The sequence below is a fragment of the Hippocampus bargibanti genome, linkage group LG01 (assembly GCF_051943395.1).
Source record: "Hippocampus bargibanti isolate YZ-2025 linkage group LG01, ASM5194339v1, whole genome shotgun sequence".
NCBI classification, from domain to species: domain Eukaryota; kingdom Metazoa; phylum Chordata; class Actinopteri; order Syngnathiformes; family Syngnathidae; genus Hippocampus; species Hippocampus bargibanti.
Genome location: NC_142734.1, coordinates 37,479,609 through 37,507,245, shown reverse-complemented (window position 1 = coordinate 37,507,245; position 27,637 = coordinate 37,479,609). Strand labels below are relative to the sequence as shown.

Sequence of the window (27,637 nt, the reverse complement as noted above, 5' to 3'; positions counted from 1 at the left end):
TTAACAGCACTAACATGGAAAAAAGCGCAATGCTGCCCCCTAGTGGAAATGAAAATGACGAGCGTTTTATTGGCACCCAAGCATGAAAAACACAAACCCCCAACAAATTCGTTCATGGCGCTTGACATCATATTTTCAATTCTCAAATGAATTAGTGAATGGCAGTGAGTTAAAAACTGCTGAATGGGGAGGCCAAATTGGATATTTTATATCAAAAGTATCGTTTTATCCTCAGAGAGAGCCCTGAGAATGCCGATGGAGAAGTAGAGGAAAATTCAAAAGGAGCTGGATTGTGTCTTGGTGGATTAGGAAAAAGGAAATGAGTTACTTTCACCTCAATCTGCACCTCCGCAGGTGCCGAATGCAGACTCGAAGCAAGATCAGGAGGCAAAATATTGCCGTCATGGCAGCGTAAGATTGTAAAATGATCTGCAAGGCCAAGGGCAAGTCCGGGTTTGATGTGACCGACATGCCCCGATTTAAATGGGGGTAGACCAGCAGGTTTATCTCAGCCACACGGCGTCCCTTCAGCCAGCAGTAGTAGACACCTGCAATGGAAGAAGACAAAAAACTAAACAAATGGGTCAATAGATCTGTCAACCAGTCATTGCAGTTGCATCCACACGAGACTGGTCGGAGGGCATACGTAGACAAACACACTTTGTCCAACATGGCGCGTAAAGAAAACACAGCAAAGTCTTCTAAATATATTCAAGAGCTTTCAAATATCTTCCATACCCGAATCCTCAAGTTGTGCAGGGGTGAAGACCAGATGATTTCCAGCATCAATATGAATCCTCCGAGACGTGACGCCTGCATTCCCATCGAGCAAACTCTGTGAGCGGTAAATAGGTCGGGATCCTCTGTCCCACGCCACGGCCAAGTATGGCCTGGCCTTTGGACAGCCGAGGGTCACCATATGCTCCGCTGGGTGGTTTAGGTACAAAACCTGCATCTCCTGGTTGTTCTTAGAATCAGAACTGCAACACACAGAGAGGACAAACTGCAATAGTGTGAGCGTGTGAATAGCTACAGTACTTGATCTGTTCTGTCACCCGCAATCACAGCTAGGGACAATTTTGAGCATTCAACCAAAATACCGTGTGTGCGTGTACCCTGTTGGTACGCGGAGAGAACAAGCAAAGTAGCCTCAGGAAGGCCGGCCGGCGCCAGATATGAACCCTTGACTTCTGCACGGTGAGACACCGTACTGCCTAGAATGTCACGCCACCATCTTATTTGGCGATATACTGGGGCTGGTGCGGCGCAGCGGCCAAGTGATCCTCTGCCGACTCTGAGATGGTGGTTTTGATCCCCGGCCCTTGTGACCATGTTGAAGGGTCCTCGATAGACTAAATCCCGACACGCTCCCGGATGCTGCGCTATCAGCATGTGAACGTGAAGTCAGTGTGAAGTGCCTTGAGTGTCTTTGTAGGTAGAAGACTATTTACCAAGATCTTACATTGAAGTGTTGTTTGGGAAGTGTAGTTCATTTCATGTCATTACACAACGCTCAGGAGCTTTTTTAATCTTGCACTGGACAAATATCCATCCATCCATCCATCCATTGATTTTCTGATCTGTTTTATCCTCACGAAGGTTACGGGGCACGTTGGAGCTGATCCCAGCCGTCTTTGGGCAATAGGCGGAGGATACCCTTAACGGTTACCAGACAATCCCAGGGCACCCATAGTTGAACAATCATTCACGCTCACATTGATTCAGATTTAGATTGAGAGTGCTCATTGGCCTGTGTTTGGATTACGGGAGGAAACCAGAGTACCCGGAGGAAAAATCACGCAGGCATGGGCAGAACATTGAAACTCCACACAAGAAGGCCAGAGCGGGTTGCCAACCTGGTACGTCTGCAACGTGAGGCGGATGCATTAACCACTGGTCCACAGGGCTGCCTGGATAAATACTCTGTAGAACAATAATATTCATAATAATGTGACCATCCATCCATTTTCACAGCAGTTTATCCGCACGGGAGCCGTGGGCATGCTGGAGCCAAAATAGGCGGTATTGGAGTAGTAGGTGGGGTACATCCTGAACTGTGTTCAAATTTGCCCGACTGAAAATATTTCTCAACCACAGTAGCAGTGTCTGGAACTCATGACAAAATGTTAGTGGACACCAGGGCGGACAACTCTGAAAAGTTGCCTGCCCCATTTTCCACAACTTGAAACACAATAAGATGACTAATAGCAAAAAAAAAAAAAAAAAAAAAACATTGTTGCGAAGTATAAAGGATTTTTTTAAATGACGTAAGTACCTACCACAAATGTTCCCTTGTTTAATTTATGGCAAATATCCTTTGCTGAAAAGTTTGCTCCAATTGTCGTTTGTCGTCATGGTGCAAAATGCAATGTTTGCCTTGCATTGTCTGCTAAAAGCCACGTGGACTCCTCTTTCGAAGCGGCTTTCAAAACTCTCAAGTACACTTTACAGTCACGGTATAGTCCGAAGCACTATACTTGAAAGTTTTGAAAGGCGCTTCGAAAGAGGAGCCCACGTGCCTTGTAGCGGTTTGCTTTATTCAATAAAACAAAAATTGTATTTAAAAAAAAATCCTTTTTTTCCTTGAAGAAGATGTCGGCCATCCGGGCCGAGATGTTTTGAAAGTTGTATGCCCAACGTAAAAGTTGTACGCCCCTGGCCTCCGGGCAGACGTCATTTCAAACACTGACAATAGATCGCTAGACAATTTTAGAAAGAAAAAAAAACCGTGATTACATCAAAACAAAACAATTGTTCAATTGGTACCAGGGCGTAACCTGCAAACAATTGCTCTTTGAAATGAAGAAGTTGCTCCTCAAATGAAATCACCAACTTGCTCCGTTCAATCAGCCCCGCTTACCTGGTACCCACAACAGTCTTCTTATCCGATGTAGGAGTGGGAGCGGTTTTTGTTAGACAAGTCACATGACAGCGCCTGACCTCCAGTCTGGCTCCAGCTTTGTTTTCCTTCAGGTAGCCGAATGCCTGAGGCACTGCCCCTGAGCCGCAGGACGTCACGGTCCGGTTGAGTCGCGTATAACGGACATGCAGTAGCCGGGAGCGGACGTAGCAGAGCCCCACTCGGACCTGCTCACCCTGAATGCCACAGCGATCGCAACGTGACCATGGACGGAAAGTGGTGAAAACTTGGTAGAGTGCATGACCAGACCTTGGGCCTTTTATGTCTTTTACTGGGTTGCTCTGACTTTCAGAAGTCAGCCTGGAAGCAACAAAGAAGAACCTGAATCACCGAGGGTACATTTCTCTCCAGGGGTGATTTGCATCTTTTTTGATTAGATGTGCCCCATATTTGTCTCAACACGTATATTGGGAAGGCTTTGCGTGGTGGCAGCACAGTCAGGTTCTCGTTTGTGTCATTTGATTGGGTCCAATGCATTTGTGGGAGATGTTACTGTCTTCAAGTGTTTGGATGACAGCAGGGATGCATTTAGAACATTTAAAAAGGGTGCAAATTGGCTCCCGTGAGCCTGAAAGTGGGGTGAAAATCAACAATGGATGGGGCACATTCTCGGCAAAGAATACAAAACGGATTGAAATAAACCAAAATACATTCATTGGACTATGACATCTCTAAATTAGACGTGAAAGACCACGATTGAGTATCGTTCTAATAAATATTCCAACAATTTTTATTCAAGTCAATATTTCCATACCTAAAATAACCAAACATTTTCAATTGTCTTGAGTTACTACTACACAATCAATCATGTGCTATTGTGACATTCTATGACAAAAACAAAGAGAACCGACTTAGTACAATATTTCTTACTAGTGTCTACTTCAAAAGTGTCTTTGCTTTGAAGATTTCCAATGTGCTGCAACAGCTCCAGAATGACTCCTCACTCACCTTGACGTGAAGCTGAGGTCCTGCACCTCTTGGATGTCGAGATCATAGGCATAGAAGTAGTCGCCCTTAGCAGAGCCGCAGATGTAGACACCAGAGTCTTCAACAGCAGTTCGAAAGATCAACAAGCTGAAGAGACGAATTGTGAAGCGATTCCGCAGGTCGCCACCGAGGGGAATTTGACTGGAGTCCAGGAGCTTGTTCCCATCGTAATCGGTCAAGGCTCTGGTCTCTTCTGGGTCGGACCTGTGCTTCCTGAAAAACCAAACCACCGATTGGACCTGAAACACACGCAATAGTCAAATTGGATGACAGCAAAGAATTTTACAAGATGACAAAAATCAGTTCACGTGCAATCAATACCTTATATGATGACTTTGACCCCAAAATAACAATCCGCAATTGGTTGCATTCCATGTTGACGTTCCACCCAAACCAACATCCGTGACGAAATACATGGATAATTGTCGTCACCGTCAACGGTCTTACCTGTTCGGGTTTGCAGTGGCAAGGCAGTTCCACCGTGGCTCCCGCCTGGTAGGCGGTGTTGAAGAAGATCAGGAATGCCGGACAGGCTTTTTTTGCAAACACATCCTGCTTTTCTTTGGGGGCCTCGTAGCTCCGCGTCTCGGTGAAGAGGAGGAGGACGAGGAGGAGGATGAAGAGCAGAGACATGCACAGGCCTCTCTTGGAGAAGGCTTCTTTTCAAGGGACCACCTTTCAGTGTCTCTAACATCGCCTAGAAACATCGCCTAGAAACAGTCAAGTCAGAAAGAAACTCCATGAAGAACTCATTCTCGTTGGTAAGAGTTGAGACCATGTTGTTTGTGGTCATTTAAAAATATTTGAAGACATATTTGTGTTTGAGACAGATCCCTACTTATCGTACTGATGGCGGCCACTCGGGCCAGTCAGCTCACCCAGCAGGTGCACAGCGGGGGCGTGTTTAGGATGACAATACGGATCTTACTGCATTTGTCTATGTTCAAGTTCGATCCACTTGTTAGCAGTTGGACTAAAGACGTACTCCAGTCAATCGTGTGTTCTCCTTCCTCAACTGCTTGCTACACTGTATGTATCTATTTTTACATTACATAACTAGCCTTCAAAAGTACTTGACGATGTCCTTCTCAATTGTCCAGCTGACTATTTTTTAGAGGTTATTCAAGATATTACCAATGAACACAGTCCGCGCATGCTCTTGAATTGGTTTGCTGATCAAATAAATACTTCGGCTAATGGGAGACCTGACATTTACGCGGCAGTCAACTAATATTAGGTTTGTAGTCACAACTTTTGCAGCTATACTATATATGGATCAAATTATCGGGAACAATGATTTAAGTAGAAGTAAGGTCAAATGATGGTTGTCCCCCCAAAAAAAATCCCCACTTAAATCTACGGAATTATAATAAGAAACGAGCTCACGTTTGAGCTCGTAGGATTAACGTGTCATATTTCAGACTTGACTAAAGTCCCCAACGCACCAAAATAATGATCCAAAACAGTCACCCCAGCAGAAATCAAACACTTGATCTCCGTATCTTCTGCTTCTTGGAGAGCACTATCTATCTATCTAAACGTTTGAACATACATACAACGATTAAACACTGACAAAAAGGTGCAGCTTTGGTGGAGGTCGAAACTCGTCCAAGTTATATAGGCGCCCTGAGTACCGCAACTTGTACACCGTCCAAAGGAAAGCTCAAAGAAAAGATGTCATACTTACATGGGCTCTTTTTTTCCTCTCCGAGCAGTCAGATGGAGCGCACGGGATGCAGCGATATTCTGTCAAATCTCCGACATCGTATTTTGCGAGTAGCGTGACGTCTGCCTTTGTGTCATCATGACGACTCGTCCTTCACTTATGGCGTCATATTGCATTCGGTTCTTTTTTCTTCATAGAAGGTGCGACTAATCACTTGGGAGTTCTGAGGTTAACCACATGTGAAAATTCCAATCTAATACTCCATTTATTTGTGTTTTTTACTTTAATGCGGGTTGTCACTGTGGCGATCCCTGAAGGGAAAACCAAAAGTTAGTTCTCAATGGAGGTTCTCACTAAACACTGTACTTTCATGGGTCGTCTGCTGGTCCTCACCGCTGCATTCATAAAATTGTCTGTTTGGTATAGTGAAGAGCGTGTTATCCATAGATTTCAAGATGAGTGGAACTACGTAGTTGAATATCTGGAGTGCGTGCGCCATTCCATTGGCTGTCTTACTGAGGCCTATCGCTTCACCTGACCTCTGGCCTGTAGCGATGTTTTTGTAAGGTGTCATTCCACAATTAGTTGAATATTCTGATCTCCAAAACTGCGGATGTTAAATTTTGGGCCGCCAGTGAATAAAAAGCCTCAGCACCCTCGCTCATTTGAATAAACGAGATTGCTGTCGTGAACACCAGCGGAACGGGCTCAGTCATGGCATCCTCGAGCGTCCGAGGACAAATGGAGCAAAAGCATTTCATCTAATTGCGTTGTTGTCCGTCTTCCCGCGTGGGTATGTCGCTCTGCTCACATGTTCAGCACACAAATGGCTTCTTAATTGGCTTTGGAGGGAACTGTGGTGACCTTCGGGGTGGCATTGATTTCAAGAAGTACAAGCCCAGAGCTGAGGTGCTTTTTTTCCCATTTTTTTTGCACAACAATCCAAAGAGGGCGGACACGCAGTAAGCATCCCTTGCGATTTATCACCTGTCTTGTCATGTTTTACCCTGCAACAGGATTAATAGTATGCTCTTTCTTTCATACACAGTACGCACGATGGAATTTGGTTGCACGTCATCCTTTTATAAATACGACAGTTTTTGATTTTTTTATTTTTTTTTGCGTTATAGACTATCGTGACTGCATTGCGATAGCATGGTTCGGGTCTCAGTCGAGAGCCACTTGGCTCTGTGAGTAAAAGTTTCTTTTGCGGTTCAAGTGGTGCATCTCATAGGATGACCTCCAGGGTGTTCATGAGATCGGTGCCTTGCAAAACTGTTGCCATGTCAGTTGCAGTGCATCCTTTTTCAGATAAAAAAAACCCAGCTTTGTTTAAGTGGATACTAAGACACCATGTGATGAATTATGTGCTTTGCCTTCTAAAAAAGTGGCATTTGACGACATTTATTAAGCTGCGTTCCTTCAGAGCTGTAACCTTTTTTTTAGATTTCTATTTTCAAGATTTAGATTTTCAAGTTTATTTTACGGTAAGGTCTATTCTATTGACGGTATACATTTTTTTAAGTAAAGTCTAAAGTAGTTTTTCTTCACCGCTTTTATTAATTAGATCAGGTCTTTCAGGCAGACTGATGTAGAACCTTTTTAATAGCACTTTATAAAACCTGGTAAACTTGGGTAGGAAATTCCAAGACATTACTTGTATGTATTTCAGTTTCCCTTTTCTCCCAAAACTCCTGACAGGAACTTCCAGAAAAAAAGAGCCATCGTTTCCACTTTAAACTAAACTTTAAAATCAATATATATGAAGGTGGCACAGTGGTCCAGTTCTTGGCATGTCTGCCAAACATGCACGCGTGAGTGTTATTCTACGCGTGCCGTGCGGTCGTGTGGCAACCAGCTCAGAGTGCACCCTGCCCATTGCCTGAAAACCACTGTGGAAAGCTCCAGATTGCCCGCAACCGTCTTGTATAATGGATGGATGGATAGATGGATGGACATTCCAAAATATCTCGCAATTGACATCTCTAAACATGCCATAGTTCAACAAATGAAAAATCCAATGCTAATATATGTATTGACGTGTACTCCCTGTGTTCACCACACAGAAACACTGAATACATTCATCGACATCAATCTCTTTATTAATATTGTGTGCAAAAGAATATAGATATAGATATATATATATATATATACATACACAGCTCTTAATGTAGGTTAGCTTGTTTAAATGTAAGCTAGCTGGACTCATACAATACAGTTGTGACACATGACCATGATTTTACTTTAAAACTTCTTTTGTTCTTGTTAAAAAGATGATCTCACCGAGGGATAGCTTTTAAAGCTTGAGCCCGAAAAAAAAACATGTTTTAATGTTCTTACTCCAATCAGCTGAGATAATTATACAAAGATATAGCATTGTCTCCTGCACAGCAAAAAACAGAGAAGCAGCACATTTTCATCGCAGTTATCAAATAGCAACATGAATATTTTCAGTTTTTCTTCTTACTTTTGTGTTTTCAACAGCTATTGGGTCAACATTCATGTGGTCTGCGAAATGTAAACGGATGAGAGCAATCCGGTGCACTTAAACGTCCCTTCCTGCTCGGAAAGATGCACTTTTTTTGGGTTGTTTTATCTACACACTGAGAACACTGAAGAACGCGAGATCAGAGGTAAATAATGATCAGAGCCATGTCAATACCTTTACACAGCTGCTACAGAATAACGTACAGGAGAGAACAGGCAGTAAATGTCAGCGTGTGCGCATGTTCGTTCTAGCATTTTTTTTTCTCACAACAATAAAAAGAACACCAAGTGATACATAACAGTGATCTTGAAGGACAAAAAAACACTTTCAATAAGTAAGTGCATCTGACGCCACACCGATTTTCTCAGATTATAATGTTGGCATGTTACCATCATCACCTTCAAATAGATAACTTGAAATGTATGGCTGGAGTTTGTTTTACGTTTTCATCGTCACTTATTTTCACATACTGGTGGAGGAACCTCACTGTTGCCATGGTTACGTGTGGTTTTGTACAAAATGACGAGTCAGCCAAAAAACACACCGGCTTTGTCTCGATGACGTTTGCGTCAGTCTTTATAATTTCTACTATTATTTGCCCCCCCCCCCCCCCCCCCCACTTTTTTTTTTTTTTTAACGGCAAGCATTATTGTGTCCACTATCTCTCGGCCGCTGCCATGGTGACACTGATGGATGCTCATGGGATTCGTCCACGGGGTTGTGTGTCACAATTGGACATTGAGTCTTTCTACCGGTTGCCGTAAAATCAAGTTGCTCAGTTATATGAACACGCTGGAATGCAAGATGAAAGTTCTACTCCTGGAACTGGTCACAGAGAGTAGAAAGCGGACAATTTTTGTTTCTATGCCATCCTATTGATTCTTTAGCCTACACAATACTTTCAACAAACAGCATTCAACACTATGTACAATATTTCATTACTTAAGGCAAGTGTATATTCCTCTCCAATTGAATGCAAACAAAAAAATCCACCAAATACCCCAGGAGCAACTCCTCATGACACAGATACAGATCAAATGAGAAATTCAGCTTGCTCCGACTTTACATTTAAACCATAACACATCAATTCTCTGTTCGTCATTTGTCAAGGATTCAGTCTGTGGATTTTGAATACAAATTATAAAAAGAATACTCGTAGTAAGACATTGAACTCTGTCTCGATTGCTGAGAAATGGTCTATTTTAAACTGATGTAAGCCTGTCTCCTCAACGAGGATTTAAGCCACTGTATAAGTGATCCAAGTGCCATCTTTTTGCTCCCAAGTGACAGAATTTGGATATACTTTGTGGAAGCACAACAAGAAAAAAGATAAGCTTGAAATCTGACATTTTCAGATGGCAATCGGGACTTTGGCAAACACGGAATACACGTTTGATACGTATCGGCTACATGTCAATGGAAGTGCAGTGTAAACTGACAGTTCGGATCAATGAGGATGTACGTGCATCTGTGTCTGTCCAAAAAAACACCTCAAAATAAAAACTAAGAATGTGATATAAATATAATTTGAGGGATGTCCATCATTGATTAAATGACACCATCAGGTTGTGGAGTCATTATTTAAAGCTGAGTATGACGGCAGATCAGCTATGTTGTGTTTTAGATTTGAATGATTATACATTCATCATGTTGACTTCCGTGTTGCAACTACCCATTGCGTGGAGTTATTTTAGTGCGATTTGTGCATCTGAGCATGTGGGTCGTCTAATATGTTCCATATTAATTAGGCATTAATTAGTAATTGGTTCATTGGACATGCAGTGTGAACCCAGCCCTCGAGACGTGACAGTGATTAAATATAACAGGTCTTGGATATATATATATATATATATATATATATATATATATATCATCATCATACACAAATGACACAAATACATCCGTCAATCAACGTCAAGCACGTGAGCCCTAAAGGGTATCATGTGGCTAAAATCAATCAGCCATGATTAAAAGTGTTGATTATAAATAAATCCAAAAAAAAACAAAAACATTTGTGGCAAGCGCCCTAAAGCCCGAATCAGGACGCACACAATCAAAAAAAAAACGAACTGGAGTAGTGGTATAAATCAACTATGAATTTGCAGCATCATGATGAATGAGCCTTTATGGTTTTTGTTGAAATGTTACTGTCAGTTTTAAGACTGAGAAAAGATAGAGAGTGAGCCCCTTTGTCCCTTGGATCATGCACACCGCTTATGCCAAAAAGCCAGATCAATGTTGAATTGCATGCCCCGCATTTGTTTCTTTTGGTCGGATGCTGCATTCCAGAAAACATGAAAAAAAAAAAAAAAAGATCCTGAGGTATCCGAGGTTTCCACATCTTCCTTGTAACGCAAATAGAAATAAGACAAGAGGGCTAACACATTTTTTTTATATCTGTATATTTAACCGAATAACTGCATGCGGAAAGAATAAAGCAAGATATCTTGACACCGAATTCCGTGCAGAACAGATTGCTATTAAAGATAATATCAAACAGAAGCTATTAATACAAATCAAAGACTTGACCCAGCTTGTTACATTTACAGTATGCACTATGTATGACAAAGCACCGCAAGGCCCTCCTCCCCCACTTTTGCTATCGATTAGCATTCCATCACACTTTTCCCAGTGGGAGGTCTGAAACCTTGAAATCCCCCGTTTTCTAGAATGCAGCATAATTGCTTCAACGGTGTGAATTCTCAAGGGGGTCTCATCATGTCGCTGAAGTCACAATCCTACGATCCATTATGTCATCTCGATAGACACATGCACACACACACACACACACGTCCACAGCCAATTTAAAACCTCCATCAAAACTTCTATCCGGTCGACCGCTAGAGATTCGAGAAAGGGAATTCATACATCCCGATGGCCTGAAAAAAAATGACCTCAAAAGATACAATGGACTATCATGTTGATCCTTCCTTTCGCAAGCTCAGAGCGATCATATCTGCGGTCCTTTCAACGTCTTCTGTCAATATGCAATCTTGTTCAAAGCACCAATTTAGTGATCGCCTTCTCCGCTCAGGTCCAACTTTTGTCTCGATGACTAGACATGCAATCAGTGAGGCTCGTCATCATGGGGATTGGTTGGAAAAAGAAATCCTATTGAGGGTTGATCTTCTGACGCATGCGGTAATCTCCCCAAAGTGGTGGAGCACTCCAAGACTCAGGATGCGGCCGCTCCCAAATGAAGCACCGCCGCCATTCCGAAAGTGCGCCACGCTGTCAATTCCATGGTTGTGATCGCGCCGTTCCCAGTCCGATGGTCTTCCCTTGTCAACACTTTGTCAGATTCTTTTCCCTTCCTCGCCATCGTCCTCGTCAGACTCCCCCCCACCCCAGGCGACTCGTACAGTTATAGGGGGGCGAGGGGGCTCGTGCCGCTAGAGAGCGGTAATCTGAGTCAGTTCAGTGTTGGAGTTCCCCGTCCCTGGTGTCTCTCTCCTATGTTGGGGATCTTCCCCCACCAGGGGAAGTTCCACGCCTAGTCACGCCGGATTGGGAGTCCCTCCGCCGGGGCCGCCGCCGTTGGCCTTGCAGGTGTAGGCGTTGGCTACCTCCAAGGCGAGGCTTCTCATCCGGCCCGACTGTTGGGTGTCCAGAAGGAACGCCGAAGGTTGGCAGAACTCTCGGAAGCAACGCTTGAAGTTCTCATCCAGGAAGGCGTAGAGAACAGGGTTGAGGCTGCTGTTGACGTAGCCCAGAGCGATGCAGAAGTGCATCAGGACCAACGTGGACAAGCTGCTCAGGTTGAAACCCAGCGACTGAGCCAGGACCATGATCTGGATGGGTGTCCAGCACACCACAAACACCGCCACCACCACCAGAACCATTCTGGTGATGCGCCGCAGGTTACGGTCCTTCTCCTTTGAGCCTGACAGGATGCGGACGCTGCGGAGGCGCTTGACCATCAGGCTGTAACAGACGCTGATGATGGCCACCGGGATGAGGAAGGAGAAGAGGAACACGCAAGTCCCAAAGACGGGATCCCAGTGACTTCTTGGTTCAGGAAGAACGACGATGCACTCGACGCCTGGATCCAAAGAAGAACGACAACAGACATGGAAAAAAATTAATGGATTATGTTTGAAAAATAACCTCATCAACATCATGTTGGAACTGCTTGTGAGCTGAGTGACAGAAATGTGTGGTCATCAGACACGGTACATGATCCGTACACAGCAAAATAGCACACCTGACCTCTTACCACGTCAACCTCAAAACATCTGGCTGAGGAACATCTACCAAGTTCTACTTTGAAGGCTGTTCAAATGTCAGAACTACCCAAGTGGTCATTTGACTTACGATTCCCACCTTGTCTTTGCAGTTATGAGACAGGGTTGATTTTTGTGTCGTGAACCAAAATTGGAGTCACAAGCTACTTCAGGTTTGTCACAGCCAGAATGAAGTGAGCAACAGAAAAGTCAGCGCAACAGTCACACATGAACTTTTAGCCATTTACTGAAAAGTATAAAGGGACAAAATACAAACACAAACAACATTGTTGGAAGTTTAAAGAATGGTGGAAGTTTCATGAGTCTTCAATGGTCACAGAAATATCGGTCATGTGAATCTGACAAAATGAAACCATCAAAAAATGCCCTGAAAATTAATCACTGTAACTCTCAAGCAAAATCATTGTTCAAACACAAATTTCAGGGGAAAAAAAGGATGCTACCTTTACATTGAAAAGACCATTGATACATTTTCAATCAGAGTGCGTCTGATTAGCATCACAATTGTCCTCAAACTTGTCACGAGTCGTCCGGCCTATTCAAGTGATGAGGAGTGACAAGCAGTCACTGCGACGACGGTGACAGCGTTTTAATACACCAAGCCATAAAAAGTACAGTAAATGGAGAGGTGTCCTGGGGCGATTTGAAAGAAAATGATCTCGCAGAAAGTCGCACATACCACTCAGAAATTTTAGACTGGCAAAATTGTCCCCAAACTTCCCGCACACGGACGCAAGGGCAAAAACTGATGATACAGTAACAGTCGCGAATCCTCTTTTTGGACAAATATGTAGAACGTACAAGGTAATCGGGGGAGTGGTACCTCTCAACAACAACTGTGAGACAATGTGCAAAGTCTCAAGCAGACAAGCAGTTGTTTAAGTGAGTACAGAGCTGGAGCTACAATGGTTATAACGGGATGCTGTTCCACAGGGTTGCGCAAAATTGCAGAGAGGCACGATACAGGTTATTATAGTTATTGGGTTACCGTTTAATGGCTAGTAGGAAGAATATGTTTAAATGTCTGCTGGATTTGGTGCGCATGGATTGGTAGCGCCTGCCCGAGGTGGCCCTGGCGGCAAGTGAACAACCCTCTCTACCCCTGAACAACGGGCACTGAGACGGCTAATAGAAATGGAAGCATGTCAAGGCCAACTCCACGCTTCAGGCGCATTAGTGGCAGTTTGGACAGCACTGCTTAAAATAAGCACCCCTCTGTCTCCGCTCCAAAAATAAATCAAGAATCAAACTGCATGTTACAAGCCGCAAAGCTTCTGAGAAAACCTCTATACACACATGAGACAAAACCGTAACTTTTTGGCAACGTCAGCTCTTCTATACTCACACAAAAGGAGCATACCAAGAAAAGAACATTGTCCTACTGTGCAAAACGAAGGCGGCGGCTCTGTTCTGTTCTGTTCTGTTCTGTTCTATTCTGAGGTTGCTTTGCAGCATCTGGCGCCGTGCGTCAAGGTAATCTCCTGAGAAATGCACGGCCCGCTGACAGAAAACACATCATCCATCAGCATAATGACTCAAAATACACATTAGCATGTGCCTTATTGGGTGAGGTTGATGCACGTCAGACTGTGAGAATGACCTTGCCATTCCCGTCGTTCGTCACCGAAAGATCGACTGAAACCAAAGGACACTTTTCAGCAGAGTTAACTATCGGAGGGGAAAATGCTACGCGCTTGTACTGTGACCCAAATTGTTACCAGTTAGTTCAATATCGCATCATAAACATCATCATAAACCTTCTTTTCAATTGCAAAAACTTGTTGGTGTTATTTGCATCTATTAAGAGCTGAAATGAAAAATGAAAAATAACAAAGGTGTTTATCCAGCGACGCACGTATTGAAAGGCGGCCAGGAAAGAAAAGGATGGTAATCTATGCATGTGTAATGGCACTTGATGGCGGAGGGACAAAGAAATGACGCGTGCGTCGAGGGACCAGAACAGAAGATGAGACGGCCGCTTTATTGCTTTTAATTAGAGGCTGCAGTCTGAGACTAATTTGTCTGAGGCCACAGACTGATAAGGAGAAATGGGAGAGTGACACACAGACGGCGGAGAAGACCTTAACCAAGGCATTTGTCACATGTGAAATCAATAAGAGGGGAACCTATTACCTATCTATCATCCAAAAACTCAAAGGAGGTCACCCAAAACCAGAGCTCCGCCGGATCAAATTGTCATGCAAATGGAATAAATTACGGTGATAATACAGTCCTATATGGAACCTCTCATGCTACTTACGACTGCAATTAAAGGGCACAAATGTGTTATATATATTTTATTTCTTCTTCCTGTTACGATACACACACACACACACACACACACACACACACCGTATTTTCCGATCTATAAGGCGCACCCAAAAGCCTTGATTTTTTTCAAAAGACGACCCTGTGCAGGTGTGCTTTATATGTGAAGTCATATTGAGGTGTGGAATTAAAATAAGAAAAATAGGATCCGGCGGTCGTGGTCGTAAGTCGGATGAAACTTTTCCCATGCGCCTTATCGATGAGAAGGTTTCTTCAGCCGTCATCTGTACAAATGTGAACTGCGCCTTATGTATGGAAAAAGTTTGAAACTACACCATTCATTGGCGCTGCGCCTTAATACACCAGAAAATATGGGAATAACAAATGGAAACGGGAATATATTGGATGTTCATTTTGCGCATTTGCACGAAATTTTCCGATATTTTTTTCTTCCAGTTTTTACAAAACATTCTTTATGGTGATTGACAGTCTCTATTTGTTTCTCACCTACTTTTCTTTCAGCCATATTGGTGAGCAAGTGCACTGAGAATTGATCAAAAGTTAAGTGAGCTGGTGTTTTTTTAATTTTGCATAAAATGAAATGCAATGTGTGTGCTTCCATTGGAAACAGAGGACTCTGGTTCTGTGTACTCATGGTTCATTCTTGAATGTGATTCATCACTTGCGTGATGAACCAACGACACCATCGTAGAACTACAAACAAGTATAAAAATATAGCTATTATTTACACAGAAACATTTGGAAAAAAAGAGGCACAAAATGGCGACCTCCAGTGGCCACCTCCGCTTCCACAGGCTGATAAATTCCTTATATGGAGCTTGGATGCCCTCTTCTGGCGGCTTTTGGGTGCAAAAAAAAAACTGGACACTTGTAAATATGGGTTGTTGCAATATATCTAAATGCATCTCTTGATTCTGCACAGGCTGATAGAACGCTTTTTGCACATCTACATTTGCACAGTATACAGTTGACATTTTTATTTTGATGCTTGAATATCTTGTTTTCTATCCTTTCACTCCCACCCCAACCCCATCCCTCTTCAATTGCTGCTGTGGACTGCAAATTTCCCCATTGCGGGACGAATAAAGGTATTCTGATTCTGATTCTGATTCTGAACACGGTTCTTAGACCAAACGTACAGCAAAATACATTGACGTGATTGAAGGACTGCTACAATGTGTCTTTTTTTCGGTCAGGGGGCGGTCCTTTCATGACGTCACGTACGTACTCGTCACCAACTCAAAAACAAGACTTCCTGAATATTCAGAGCGAGTCTTAAAACGTAATATATAGCTATATGTGGTGGAATCTTAATAAAATACACCCAGTAGAAGTCATTTGAAGCCATTTTACAAATGATGGACACAATTTGTCCGGAGACGTCGGTTGTCCTTTAAATAACGAAGCGCGGAAAGTAAGGCCTTTACCGGAAGTGACAACAAACCAAAGTCATGAATGTCAAGAAAATAAAGCACAGCCAACTGCTGGTCAACTATGGGATAGCAGTTCTAGACAAATGTATCAACAGCGGCATTTACAATGTGAACTACACCATTGCGACTGTTGACCTCATCGGTGCTTGACATCTCTCACGACGCTTAAGAGTGTTAAATGGTTTCTTCAAACGTCCGCACGGGGCATCGAGCTTTCGTCATTGCCATGAGATCTTTTCCAAAAGTTCCCGACACACAATGGGCAAGTGCGCGGTACACTTTGATTTATTTATGGTCATTCATTGGCCTCGTCAGCCGCAAGCACGCTCGCAAGAAGCCCAGTGCAGGATGCTGCATACCACGGGAAGAAAAGGTCATTCACTCAATAGCTTTTAGTGGCAATCGCTCTTTCCAAATGTCTCGCCTTCCTAAATGTTAATTGTCCCCCTCCACTTAATCTCTTCCACCAATCGGTGCATTATTGCGCATTGCCTTTGTTGCAGGGAAGCATTTCTGGCCTGCAAATTGCATTCCTTAAGTCAAGCCTGACTCACGGAGCTTTTTATTTCCTTTGTGGACACAAATTGCCATGACGTTGGACACACACATACATTTTACATAGCAGAAAAAAAGGTTGCACTCAGAATTGATTGATGTTAGCGGTAGGAATAATGCAGTAACTTGAATCCAGATTGGCGCACGTATGGACCCGTAGTGGAGGTTTGCAAAGCCAAAGTCATAAAACTGAACAGTACTGTCTATCATCTCAGTGTATGGTCCTAAAGGTCTGGTTTGTATTTATGTATCTTTCCATAATCACCCCATGATGGTAATGATTCAGCACGAGTACACAAAACTGGATGGGTGGCTACTCAAAGCAAACGAGGTGATGTCCCTGCCCGCCTCAACATTTCTTCTTCACGGATCGCTTCACGGTCCTATTCGGGACACCGTTGATGTTGCGTCACCTCTTTCACGCCGACAACTCTTCACTGACGGCAGGATTAGGGGGGGGCTGCCCTTCTGGCAAAACGGGACCTCCTCTGAGGAAGCTGGTGGGTCTCATGCAGAGCGGCAGAGTGCCATCGACACACACGCACAAACACACAAACGCGCATACTGAACCTATGATGAATCTATGCGAGGAATCTTCTAAAATACACGCATCGCTGCGGGTGGGCATGTGGTTGAAGTACGGCATGTGGATCTTTGACGGCAGGTTCAACTCCCTTCACTGGAAAAGGCGCTCACGGTCTCGGATGGAAGAGATAAGTCCGCGTGTGTGTTTGTGTGTCATCTTCCGAACGGCCCACTCCTCCCGAGGCTCGTCGGGGGTGCCGGAGCCTTTCCCAGCGGTCTGCGGGCGGAGGACACCCTGAACCGGTTGCCAGCCAATCGTAGACTTACAAACAATCAAGTTCACACTCACACCCGGGGTCAATTTGAAGCGGTCACTAAACTCGCCGTGCAGGTTTTTGGAATACGGGAGGTCATCGGAGGACCCGAGGAAAACCCACGCGGGCTTGGGGACAACGTGAAAACTCCACACAGGGTGACCACAGCTGGAATTGAACCCACGACCTCTGCACTGTGATAACCACTCGACTACCGGGCCACCCTTGAAATAGTCCAGTAATACGTTAGATCCACAAGAGAGAAGAATGTATGGAGAAATTGACAAAAGGGAAAAGAAATATTTGCAGGATTGTCAGTGTTGTCGTGGAAGAGGAGTGCGGTGATTGTGCGTTGGGCTAATAGACATGTCGTGAAATGAAATGGAGTTCACCAGAGCATTAAAGCGGCTGCGCCACCAAAACTATTGCAGCTGACATGATTGAACTCTTCATCCGCTTTTAGAGGCAATCAAAGAACAGATGAACGGACTCCAGATGAAAACGTCACGAATGGAAAGTGATTACAGGTCTTGATGAGGTCAAATGATGACTCAAGAGTGGGGCTCATCTGAGTCTCTTCAAGATATTGCGAGCTTGTGGACTACTCGGCTGTATTCTCACTGAAGGTACAGCACCTGCCAATGATTTTTATTGACCCATGTCCAGATCGATTTTCCGCTCGCAGATAGTATTTTTAATCTGCATGCATTGTGCTTGTGCTTGTATGCGTGCATGTGACGAATATCGGGAGGGCTTTCTTTTAACTAATGGGAATGCACTGCCATTCCCCAATGGAGTCAGGAATTGAAAAGCATGAGGTGGAGTGCCATTGCCAAATGTGTTGGCCTTTTGCTTTTTCTTGCTTGTGTGTTTCAAGCTTCGGTCAGACCACTGCCGATGTTTTTCCCTCCCATGAGGGGGCAGCAATGACCTTTTCTACAGCTGCCCCCAATGACAATGTAGATAACTCTACAACCAGATAGAAATAAACTTTTTTTTTTCTGTTGAAAGAAGACAGTCTGAGTTTTCTGACGGTGCATTGAATGTGTATGTGGTCCTCGACGTCAATATTTTGCGGGTCCTGCAAGTTGAGTGAAAATGCCAAAAACCATGGCCGTGAATGAGTGAATCCATATCAAACACCTTGAGTTGCATGTCATGTCTGAGTCTGAAGAGCACTGCATAAATAGTTGATTGATTGATTGATAATTCTGGTGTCCAAAATACCGTACCATCTATGACGACGTGAACATTTACATTGGGAACAATGCAGCTCTACTTGCACGGCATAATTGAAGTAAAAAAGAAAAAAATGTTCACATTTATTTCTCTGTGGACCAATTCATGGCCATCAGGGTCATCTAACTCCACATTTACGCAAACATTTGTAAAAATACAGATTTGCTCTCAAATAAACACCAAACTTCTAACTAATAGATGGCACTCATTGCATTCAATGCGATGTTGTTCAAATGCGACAGTGTGAGGATTCATAACATCGACCATGACGAGTCACTTTGCTGGGGAAAAAAAATGTGATTGATCCGAAATCGCATTTGTCAAGTCTATCAGTGAGACGCTACGACAGCATAAAAGCTGTAAAAAAAAAAAAAAAGAGCAAGCCCATTTGGAAACAAGCTCGTGCACACTGCGGCTCCGCAGGATCCTGCCAAACCATAGCTCGGAGCCTTTTTGTTCCTATGAGCCTTCTTCAGTAACAGACAATGAAAAATACGTGCTGGGTGGCACCATTTCACCGCTGTGTATCGCTTTGCATCTTAATCCAGGATAAGAAAAAAAAAAGATGTGTTGTGCATGTGGAAAATACAGTCCGCACGTGTTGTAAATGCAATAAGCTTAGTTACTGACTGTTATGCTCTTGCTCCTCCTCAACGTTCCCCATCACCATGGCTGGAACTCCAAAGGCTGAGGCCAACACCCACACACATATATTTACCACCTGAACAAAAAAATGACAAGTAATTAGTTTTCAAGTAGCGGGGCAGACGGCTCAGATATAATTGGCGGCGAGGCCAACGGAAGGCGCCCCCGCTTCGGTTGTTTGAGTGGAACTGACGCTGTTGTGTCGCTGCCTGGGGAGAGGCTCGACAGGAAAAGGAAGTCAGCATGTCACACGCCGGTAATTTAAAAAAAGTTACATGCGTGCGTACGGGCTTCATCATGTTTTGTCATTTAGTTATCAGTCCGCGTTGCAACCCAACAAATACAGAAAATAAAGAGAAACACAACAATCTATCAGATTTGGTAGACACTTCATGTCCGGTTCCCATTTAGTCTGTGCCTTCTCCGCCGTCCTAAAAAGATCTCAATCAATCACATTTTGAGGCGGCAACCCAGAAGGCGCAGAAGTAAATGTCAGAGTTTTTGCTAACTACGATTGGCTGGTGACTAGCCACCGTCTTATCACTCGCCGCAAGTGACAAGAGCACACTGGCCGCAGCTAGCATACCATATCGGTCGTGAGCTGGTGTAGATTTAATAGTAGTTTTGTCAACCCGCCATGGCTGACGGAGGAGAAGAAATGGCAGATTTACTGTTCAAGCCATTTTCAAGACGGAGTTTGTTTTTTCAGGCTCGGGTGCCAATAGAGCGCTAGCCATGGCCTCTTGCAATGTTTTTCTTTTCCACAAGGGGGAAGCATTTCCCTTTTTTCTATGCTCCATATAATTTAGGAATGAACTCTGTTTCTGATGATAGAAGAGAGTCGAAGGTTTCCAACGCTGTACGTATTGAATGTTTATGTAGTCCTAAAAGTCAAGATTCTGTGGGTCCTGAAACTCAAGTGAATGTGACAAAGACCCTGGCACAGGAGTGGACACATTTTTGCACATGTCTGCCAGTGAATGATGTCAATATCATTTGTTGGGATGAATCCAGTAATTGATTTTCATGGAAATTTAGAGTGAGAGGCGAGGAACAAAAAAAACACGGAATTTCTTTGTCAATCAAGCCTCGTGCGTCATCACTCACATATTTCTATCTTGTTTCCAATGGGTTGTGTTTGTATGCTAAGCGTCGGTTTGTACCTTTGCCTTGTGAGGCGTCCTCATGTCCAGAGCTTTGACGGGGTGGCAGACAGCCACATACCTGTCAATGCTCATCACTGTCAGCGTGAAGGTGCTGGTGAACATGTTGTAATAGTCGATGGACACCACCGCTTTGCACAAGGCGTTTCCAAACGGCCAGAAGCCCAGAAACACGTCGGTGCCCTGGAAAACAACCAGCACGTGAAGCTCCCATCCATACTCAAGCGCTTTCACGGAGGGTTCATGAATCAGTCAAGTGGGGCGTGAAAGCGCTTCACCTTTGGCTCACACTGTTAATTGATCCTTACACGGATTACACTTCGTTTGCACATGAATTCAAAATGGAAATCATCATTTGGCCCCGATCACTTTGCTGAAAAGAAAAGTTCAGGTCACTGATCGTTTGTCTTTAATGTGAGAATATGCGAGATTGAATTTGGCGGATGAATGTTTTGTGTCCTACACATTCATTGACTCATTGGTCAAGCAAAACGTTTCCATCTCAAATCATCTTTGTGGGAGTGCCATGTAGATTGCTTTGACTCAACATTCTGCCTCTCCTTTCTTGGTCGCCCGGGAAATACGCAGTCGCGTGCAGAAATACATGTACGGTACGTACATGAAGGGAAGCTCAGCACTCAGCAAGCAACAGTTATACTCGTCATCCTTTGCATAGGACTTTTTTTACTGGGGGGGTTCAGTGCCTTGTTTGTTTTTGTGTTTCTGGAAATATATTTTTGAAATTAAACCTTATTTCACTGCTTCATTGCATTTGCGTCCTCCATTTTGTTGCAACCGTCCAAAATACAAACTCGTCTTTGTGCCATTGTGACAGTCCTGGTAATGCTAATCATGAGTCAATCGATGCCATTTTTTATTTTTCTCAATTAGCTTAGTAAGTAAAGTTATGCGGTTTTTTAAGTAGTAGTGGCGATAATTGTTGGAATTGTTATGTCCCGTTTCACAAAAAAAATTCAATGGCAAGTGGCATTAAAAAGATGAAAGGCTCTTTTTTGGTAAGAATTGTTCACTATGTGACAAACCGCTGCCCGTTGAGACATTTCGCTGCGTTCACTTGCTGGGTTTGGCAATTTTGAAGGAACCAAGCGCTCACCTGGAATGGCAATGTGGCAAGGAACAAAGAGTCGGCAAGAGCCAGATTGAAGATGTAGATGTTAGTGGCCGTCTTCATCTTCGTGTACCTAACGTAAACAAACACCGTTTCAGTTAGTCTGTCTGACAAATAGAAGCGTGGTGGTGACGCGGTGTTAAAATTCACTCAGGTCTGTTGTTTACGGAGGGAACACTTGAATCAGACCTTGCAGTGTGTCGAAAGCAGCATTGAATTTTTTGGGGTTTTGTTTTTTCATGCTTGGGTGCCGATAAAGCGCTGGCCATGGCCTCTGGCAATGTTTTTTTTTCTTCTTCTTTTCCACAAGGGGCAGCATTTTCCTTCTTTCCATGTTAGCACTTTGTTCAAGCTTCAGCCGTTGTCCGAAGCAATATGTATGTTTTGGACAGCCGCCCTCATTTCAAGCTCATGAACTGTAACTCCAGACCCATATAATTTAGGAATTAACTCTTTTTTTCGACAAAAGAAGAGATTCTAAGCTTTCTAACACTGTACTGAATGTGTATGGAGTCTTCAAACTCAATATTGTGTGGGTCCTGGAATTCAAGTAACAATGACAAAAACCCTGGCACTAGGGCAGACATATTTTTGCACGTCTGGCAGCGAATGAGTTAACACACGTAACGTGAGCCTTTTTTTCAGCATACAAGAGGATTCTACACCAGTGCAGACATCCCGATATTTCCTGATATGTTTTGACATACAGCACAAGTTTAAATACACGTTATGATAATGAGCGTCTTTGGTGCCCGCACATATCGGGCCTTTGGATTTGAAATATGCAAAACGGTACGTGACATACGGTAGTGCTAGCAGAGCAGAAGATCCTGAAGATCAGATGTGGACAGAAACTTACTGTCACCACCGTTCTGGCCATGAGGGTTGCTTGTGTTTGCCCGGTGACTTATGAAATCAAGATTTGACCTTCAACAAACAAAAACTGCAAACTGTACGCTTTAGTGAGGAACACGAGGAATATACACATGAAAATGTTTTGAAGTGGCAAATTTTCCATTCAAAGAGTTTCCTCATAAAGCACTCCACCCTCGGCCAACTTAGGACATATTAAATAGGTTATCAAGCCTCGCGATCGATTGCGTCATCAAAGCGCCGAGCCCCATTTCAGCTCCGTGAATTCAAGAAGCGGTGGGTCGGCAAGGACATACTGCATGCCGAGCTGTGATATAAAACCACGATAGCATTTCAACGCAGCGCATTTTGCTATCGTCGTCAAATTGTGATTTATTTTCAGAGCACTTAAGAACAATAAAAAAGGCATTGTTATAGAACAGCCCTCATAGCCATAAACTCGACAGTAGTGACGAATGACGCACGCTTACATATTCAAAGTGTTTTTCACGGAAGATTAACATGACAACAGAGTGTAGGAAATATCAAAAGCGCTCCTGTGTTTCCGACCGAAACACAGGAGTAAAGTCATAGAGTGGCCATTAGCGTGAAAACCACTCGCGCTCCCTGTTAGCAACTCCAACTCACTAGTTGAGAATCACTGCTTCTAACGTGGCTATTGAAACTATTTCATGAGGGCCAGGATGAGTTAAAGGTTCTTCACTTTTAGCGGTGTATTCAAAGCTGTACAGCTTCAAGCCGATAACTTGTTTATAGTTCACTTCATTGGGACCCGACGCTGCGCTTGTTAAGTTGACCGCCCCGTCACGTGTCCAAATGCTTGAGATACTTCCCTCAGGCATAAGTTTCTCAGTCACAGCTTTTCTGGTCGATCTTCAAGCCGACTCGCTGCGTTTCACTCTTCTCTCCATTAAAGTCGGAGGGAGGGAGGAAGGGATGGAACAAGGATGACAGGAATTTGCAATCTGATGACTCTTTCATCCGGCGTGCTGTTCGCTTTCAAATATTCCTCATGATTTTGAATTATTCACACTCCGCGGCCACTGCGGTGTTGGCTCATCACCGCACGAACAGAAAAGATACTGTCAGAGGAGCTCGGAACTTTTTTGGGCCTTCTATTTTCAACACAACACTGCCTTGGCCACAAGTGAAGATGATTGTCTCCTTTTCTTTCAAACAACAAATTCTTCAACTTGATGAAGGCGAAGCGATTTGGCACAGGCTATCTGGTGACACCAGACAGACCTGAAAAGAAAACATCATAACAAGAGTTTCTTTAGACGCAGAATTTCAATCAGCCAAAATAGTAGACGATTCCAAAAACATTTGCGACATTACATGCACCGAGTCATATCTTCCCCCACGTCTCACATCAACACAACCGCAAAGGGCACAATAGGTAAAAAAGATGGTTGTTGTTTTCTTATGACTTTTGTACACTCTGGCGATAAAGCCCGTAACAACTGTGTTTTGCTCTTCCGAACACAACCCCTTGATGACAAGCGCCGAGCCACTTTGGTGAGCGTCCGCTGCCTGCAGAGTTATCGCCAGCCATTTCTCGATGCCGTCACGTCAACCCTTTCCCTCAAGGGTCGCGGTAAGCCATTCGCGGGGCCTACCTTGATCTGCGCGTAATCGGAGGGATTATGGTAATGTACAGAGGGCATGTAGCTGAAAGTCTAACAAAGCGTTCGTCATCCCTTTGTCAAGGCCGGAACACGCAGGTCCGGCGCAGCCGTTTGACAAACAAAAACAAAAGTGAGGAGAATGGTGACAAATAAGCCCACATTTTACCGCCGCGTGACAACTTCAATCACAGTTTTGCAATTTGTTGAAGTACGGCAGCCCAGGCAAAAGATTCATGGGCGAAATTCCACAAGAGCAAGATTTGAAGACAGAGGAGCGAGGATCCGGGAGCAGAGCCGGGACGTAAAGACTGATAACAAATGAGGCAAAAGCGAGCGATGGGAGTTGCCCTTGGCCAGCGTTGACACGCACATAAAGCTTGGAGTGCTACAAGGCCCAACCGAAGGGTGAATGGCAAACAACAGTTTGTCTGACTACCATATCAATACATCGCTAGCTTGAGAGAAGGAAAATCCTGACATCTGGCCACCCAAATTTATTGTGTCAAACAATATTGATGGTCGAATAAGAGCATATGTTGAGATTTAGTCAGATATACATTTTGGAGAAATTTGCAGACGTCGTGAAGGAGGATGAAAAATGCTCTTATCGCTTTCTCACCAGAATGACTTGATAAAAGCTTTGCTTTTGTTCTGCCTTTCATCTGCCATTAGGGAATAGAACAACCCAAAAAGAGGGCCAAGAATAAGAAAAAAAAACACGGAAGGAACGGCGCTGGTCATTGTTCACCTCGCCTATGTAAGAGCGTCCAAATAAATCATCATCATCATCATCATCATCTACAGCTAGCAAGAATAAATTGTGTATTGGCTGGAGGAGTCTCACCTCCATCGATGGCGCTTTAACAACAGCTAAAGCTGTAACAAAGCACTAACATGGGCAAAAGGCAAATGATGCCCCCTTGTGGAAGGGAAACACATTGCCAGAGGTCTTACCAGCACTTTTTCGCCACTCCCTGCAAAAAAAAAAAAAAAAAACAAAAACAAACAAACAAATTCGGGAATTGTAGCAAAAAAAAACTAAAGATGCTCACTGATGGTTTGATGTCACACTTGAGAGGTGATCTCACACCTGTAGTTGTTCAACAAGGACAAATCAGTGGATGGCTTTGGAAATTCCCTAATAAAGACCAAATTTAGCTAATTTGTCCAGATGTGGTAATACAGGACATGAACAAAGTTTACAGTCGTAAAAATGATCATCCTTTCCACAATGAAAATATGGCAGTTTTCTTCTTCAGTCTCATTTCTTCTATTTTTATCGCCATAATGTTCCATCCGTTTTGCGTATCGCTCGTATCCTCGACTGGGCGTCAGTCAATCACAGTGTTGTCAGATGTAGTATTCAAGCAACTAAAAACAGCGTTGACGAGGACAAGTCTATCTACGTCAGAGTGACATTGATCCAAGTTCTTTCATCGGGGCTTTTTCGTTGACAGAAGCACACGTAACGTAAACAGCTGCCTGCGAGAGCACAATATCAAAGAAGGAGAAAAAAAGAGTTGACGCCTCATTGATGAAGGTCACTATTTTGGTGCAGTCAGAAGCAATTCACAAGATGGATCTAATTTGTCACACCTTGTTGTCTGAGCAGGGCTTTTTTTTGTTTTTTTTTTCACGATCATTATGAAGCATGCTAATGAGCCGCACATGGCTGATATAACCCAACGCTGCTTTGTGATGTGAGCTTACAGCAATCATTAGCCGACACTCACGGCTACTAGCAGATGAGGAGGGCCGCGAGGATGAAAGAGAAAAATCAGATCAAAAGGGATGGGAGACGCACAAGAAGGGCTTGGAAGGCATTATTGGAGTTCTGCTTCTTTTCCTCTCCGCGTCGGCCTGAAAACGGAATACAAGTCAAACCAGCACATTTCAATTAAAATGGATTTTTTCAGGATGCAATGAAACTTTGATGACTCAATCATCGCCTAACTGACAACTGCTACGGACGCTTGGAAAACCAACGAGACAAATACTAGAAAATAGCCCTTTGTATAATACCGAACCCTATGACCCGATAACATGATCACGTGTCCATTGAAGTAGCGGCTGTCCTTCAAAGGGTTCAACACGGATGTTCCCAAAATTGTAAACATAAGCAGGTATTGCAAAAGGAAGGCTGGCTGGCGTTGCATCGTGGGCCGCTTGAGCTCTCATATCAACTCAACTCGTCTTTATTGATCTCGCAACAATTAGCAGTGATAAAACGTTCCGGGCGGCAAGGTGGACGACGGGCCACTCTTTGGCATCAAGATTTGGCTGGTCGTTTTCACGTGTTTGTTCTTCATGGGCCTCATGGGATGCTAAGCCCCAGGCTGCCAGGCTGAGTCCTCACACTGATTTCATTCATTCTTTACAATGGCAAAACCTAGCGTGTAAAATGCCACCAGCGTGTTTAATGTAATAATTCAAAGGACATCCCCGTCAAAGGCTTGTGCCTCAAAACATCACAAGTGAATTTTTTGCTTGGTTTATCTTTTTTTTTTTTTTTTTAGTTCGGGGAGGATTACTAAATTGATGCTAAATTCTGATATCCTCACATGTATCTTGTGGATCCTCGACACGTTGTTATGGAAACAGGCAAGAGCCTTTGAAGGCTGCTCAAAGAAAAGGCTTCAGCTTGAGCTTCGGCCTTGGGCCAGCTGGCTGTTCACTTTTTTGTCCACGATGATGACGGTCCTCTGTGAAGTACGACTTCTTTTGTGAAGGATGCGGGAGAACGCGGACGCCTGTCCAAGTGCCTGCTCATCGTACTGATTGTTGTTGTGAGCACCAACGCAAAGAGCCCCCTCCCCTACTTGGCTAATGAAAGAACATAAACTGCTAGCAGTGGTCACGATCTGGTTGGCGACCGACGGGCGGCGCTGTCGGCCCCGCCTGCACCTGCACAGGTGTCGGTCGTTCCAATCAGTGCCAGTTAAAAGTACTCCCGGCACGACCATTCCGTGTCGGGTCATTGAATGTGTTTGCTTCACCCTGTCAGGCAGATTTTAAATCTTGGTTTTCTTTGATACTTTGTACTTTTCTGTTCAGATGACTTTGATGTTTTAGATTTTGTTCCTGCTGACTTTATTCAAATACAATTTATCAAATACAACCTGCTGCTCCCTCTTGCCTGCTTATTTGGGATGCACAACCATCACCGCCTCACAAACCGTGACAGCAGTGGTCGCAAAAAAAAAGGACCATAACATCAACTTGCCTCCCTATGTTCTAAGGTTCATTTCAATTTTGATTCAGTTCCTGATAAACTCCACCGTGATCCGGACAGATAGAAAACGTGTTTATTCTATAGCCTTGTCAGAATTTGCAAGGTGGTGGTGGTGGTGGACCCCAAATAAGTAGGCAGAAGTGCTCCTCACAGGGTGTAGTTGCCATATTGTATGAAACAGAAACAAAATGTCAAACAACAAAGTCATCAGAACAGAAAGGTCCAAAGTAGCAAACAAAACCATGAGTAAAACATGACGAGACAGAAGAAGACCCGACAGGGTGAAACAAACAACGAGTCCAAGTGG

At 43.8% G+C, this 27,637-nt stretch overlaps 2 protein-coding genes across 6 annotated transcripts in view; both read right to left on the bottom strand.

Annotated features, from left to right (window-relative positions):
- Positions 1 to 242: 242 nt before the first annotated feature.
- On the bottom strand, positions 243 to 4,540 carry fam187a (family with sequence similarity 187 member A). Its single transcript, XM_089015387.1, has 5 exons — positions 4,355 to 4,540; positions 3,869 to 4,146; positions 2,861 to 3,220; positions 739 to 980; positions 243 to 548 (listed from the first exon to the last, which is right to left on the bottom strand). The coding sequence occupies exons 1-5, from the start codon at positions 4,538 to 4,540 to the stop codon at positions 331 to 333; spliced, it is 1,284 nt and encodes a 427-aa protein (XP_088871513.1). The 3' UTR covers positions 243 to 330.
- A 4,128-nt stretch (positions 4,541 to 8,668) lies between these two features.
- Positions 8,669 to 27,637, bottom strand: part of LOC148904189 (delta-type opioid receptor-like) — a 37,888-nt gene continuing 18,919 nt past the window's right edge. For all 5 annotated transcript variants that reach the window (XM_089015376.1, XM_089015369.1, XM_089015374.1 and 2 more), the window contains 4 exons: positions 21,583 to 21,670; positions 20,469 to 20,651; positions 19,291 to 19,381; positions 8,669 to 12,103 (listed from right to left, as the gene is read on the bottom strand). In XM_089015376.1, the coding sequence (XP_088871502.1) occupies positions 11,559 to 12,103; positions 19,291 to 19,381; positions 20,469 to 20,651; positions 21,583 to 21,670 (907 nt within the window). In that variant the 3' untranslated portion in view covers positions 8,669 to 11,558. The remainder of the gene's footprint in view (positions 12,104 to 19,290; positions 19,382 to 20,468; positions 20,652 to 21,582; positions 21,671 to 27,637) is intronic.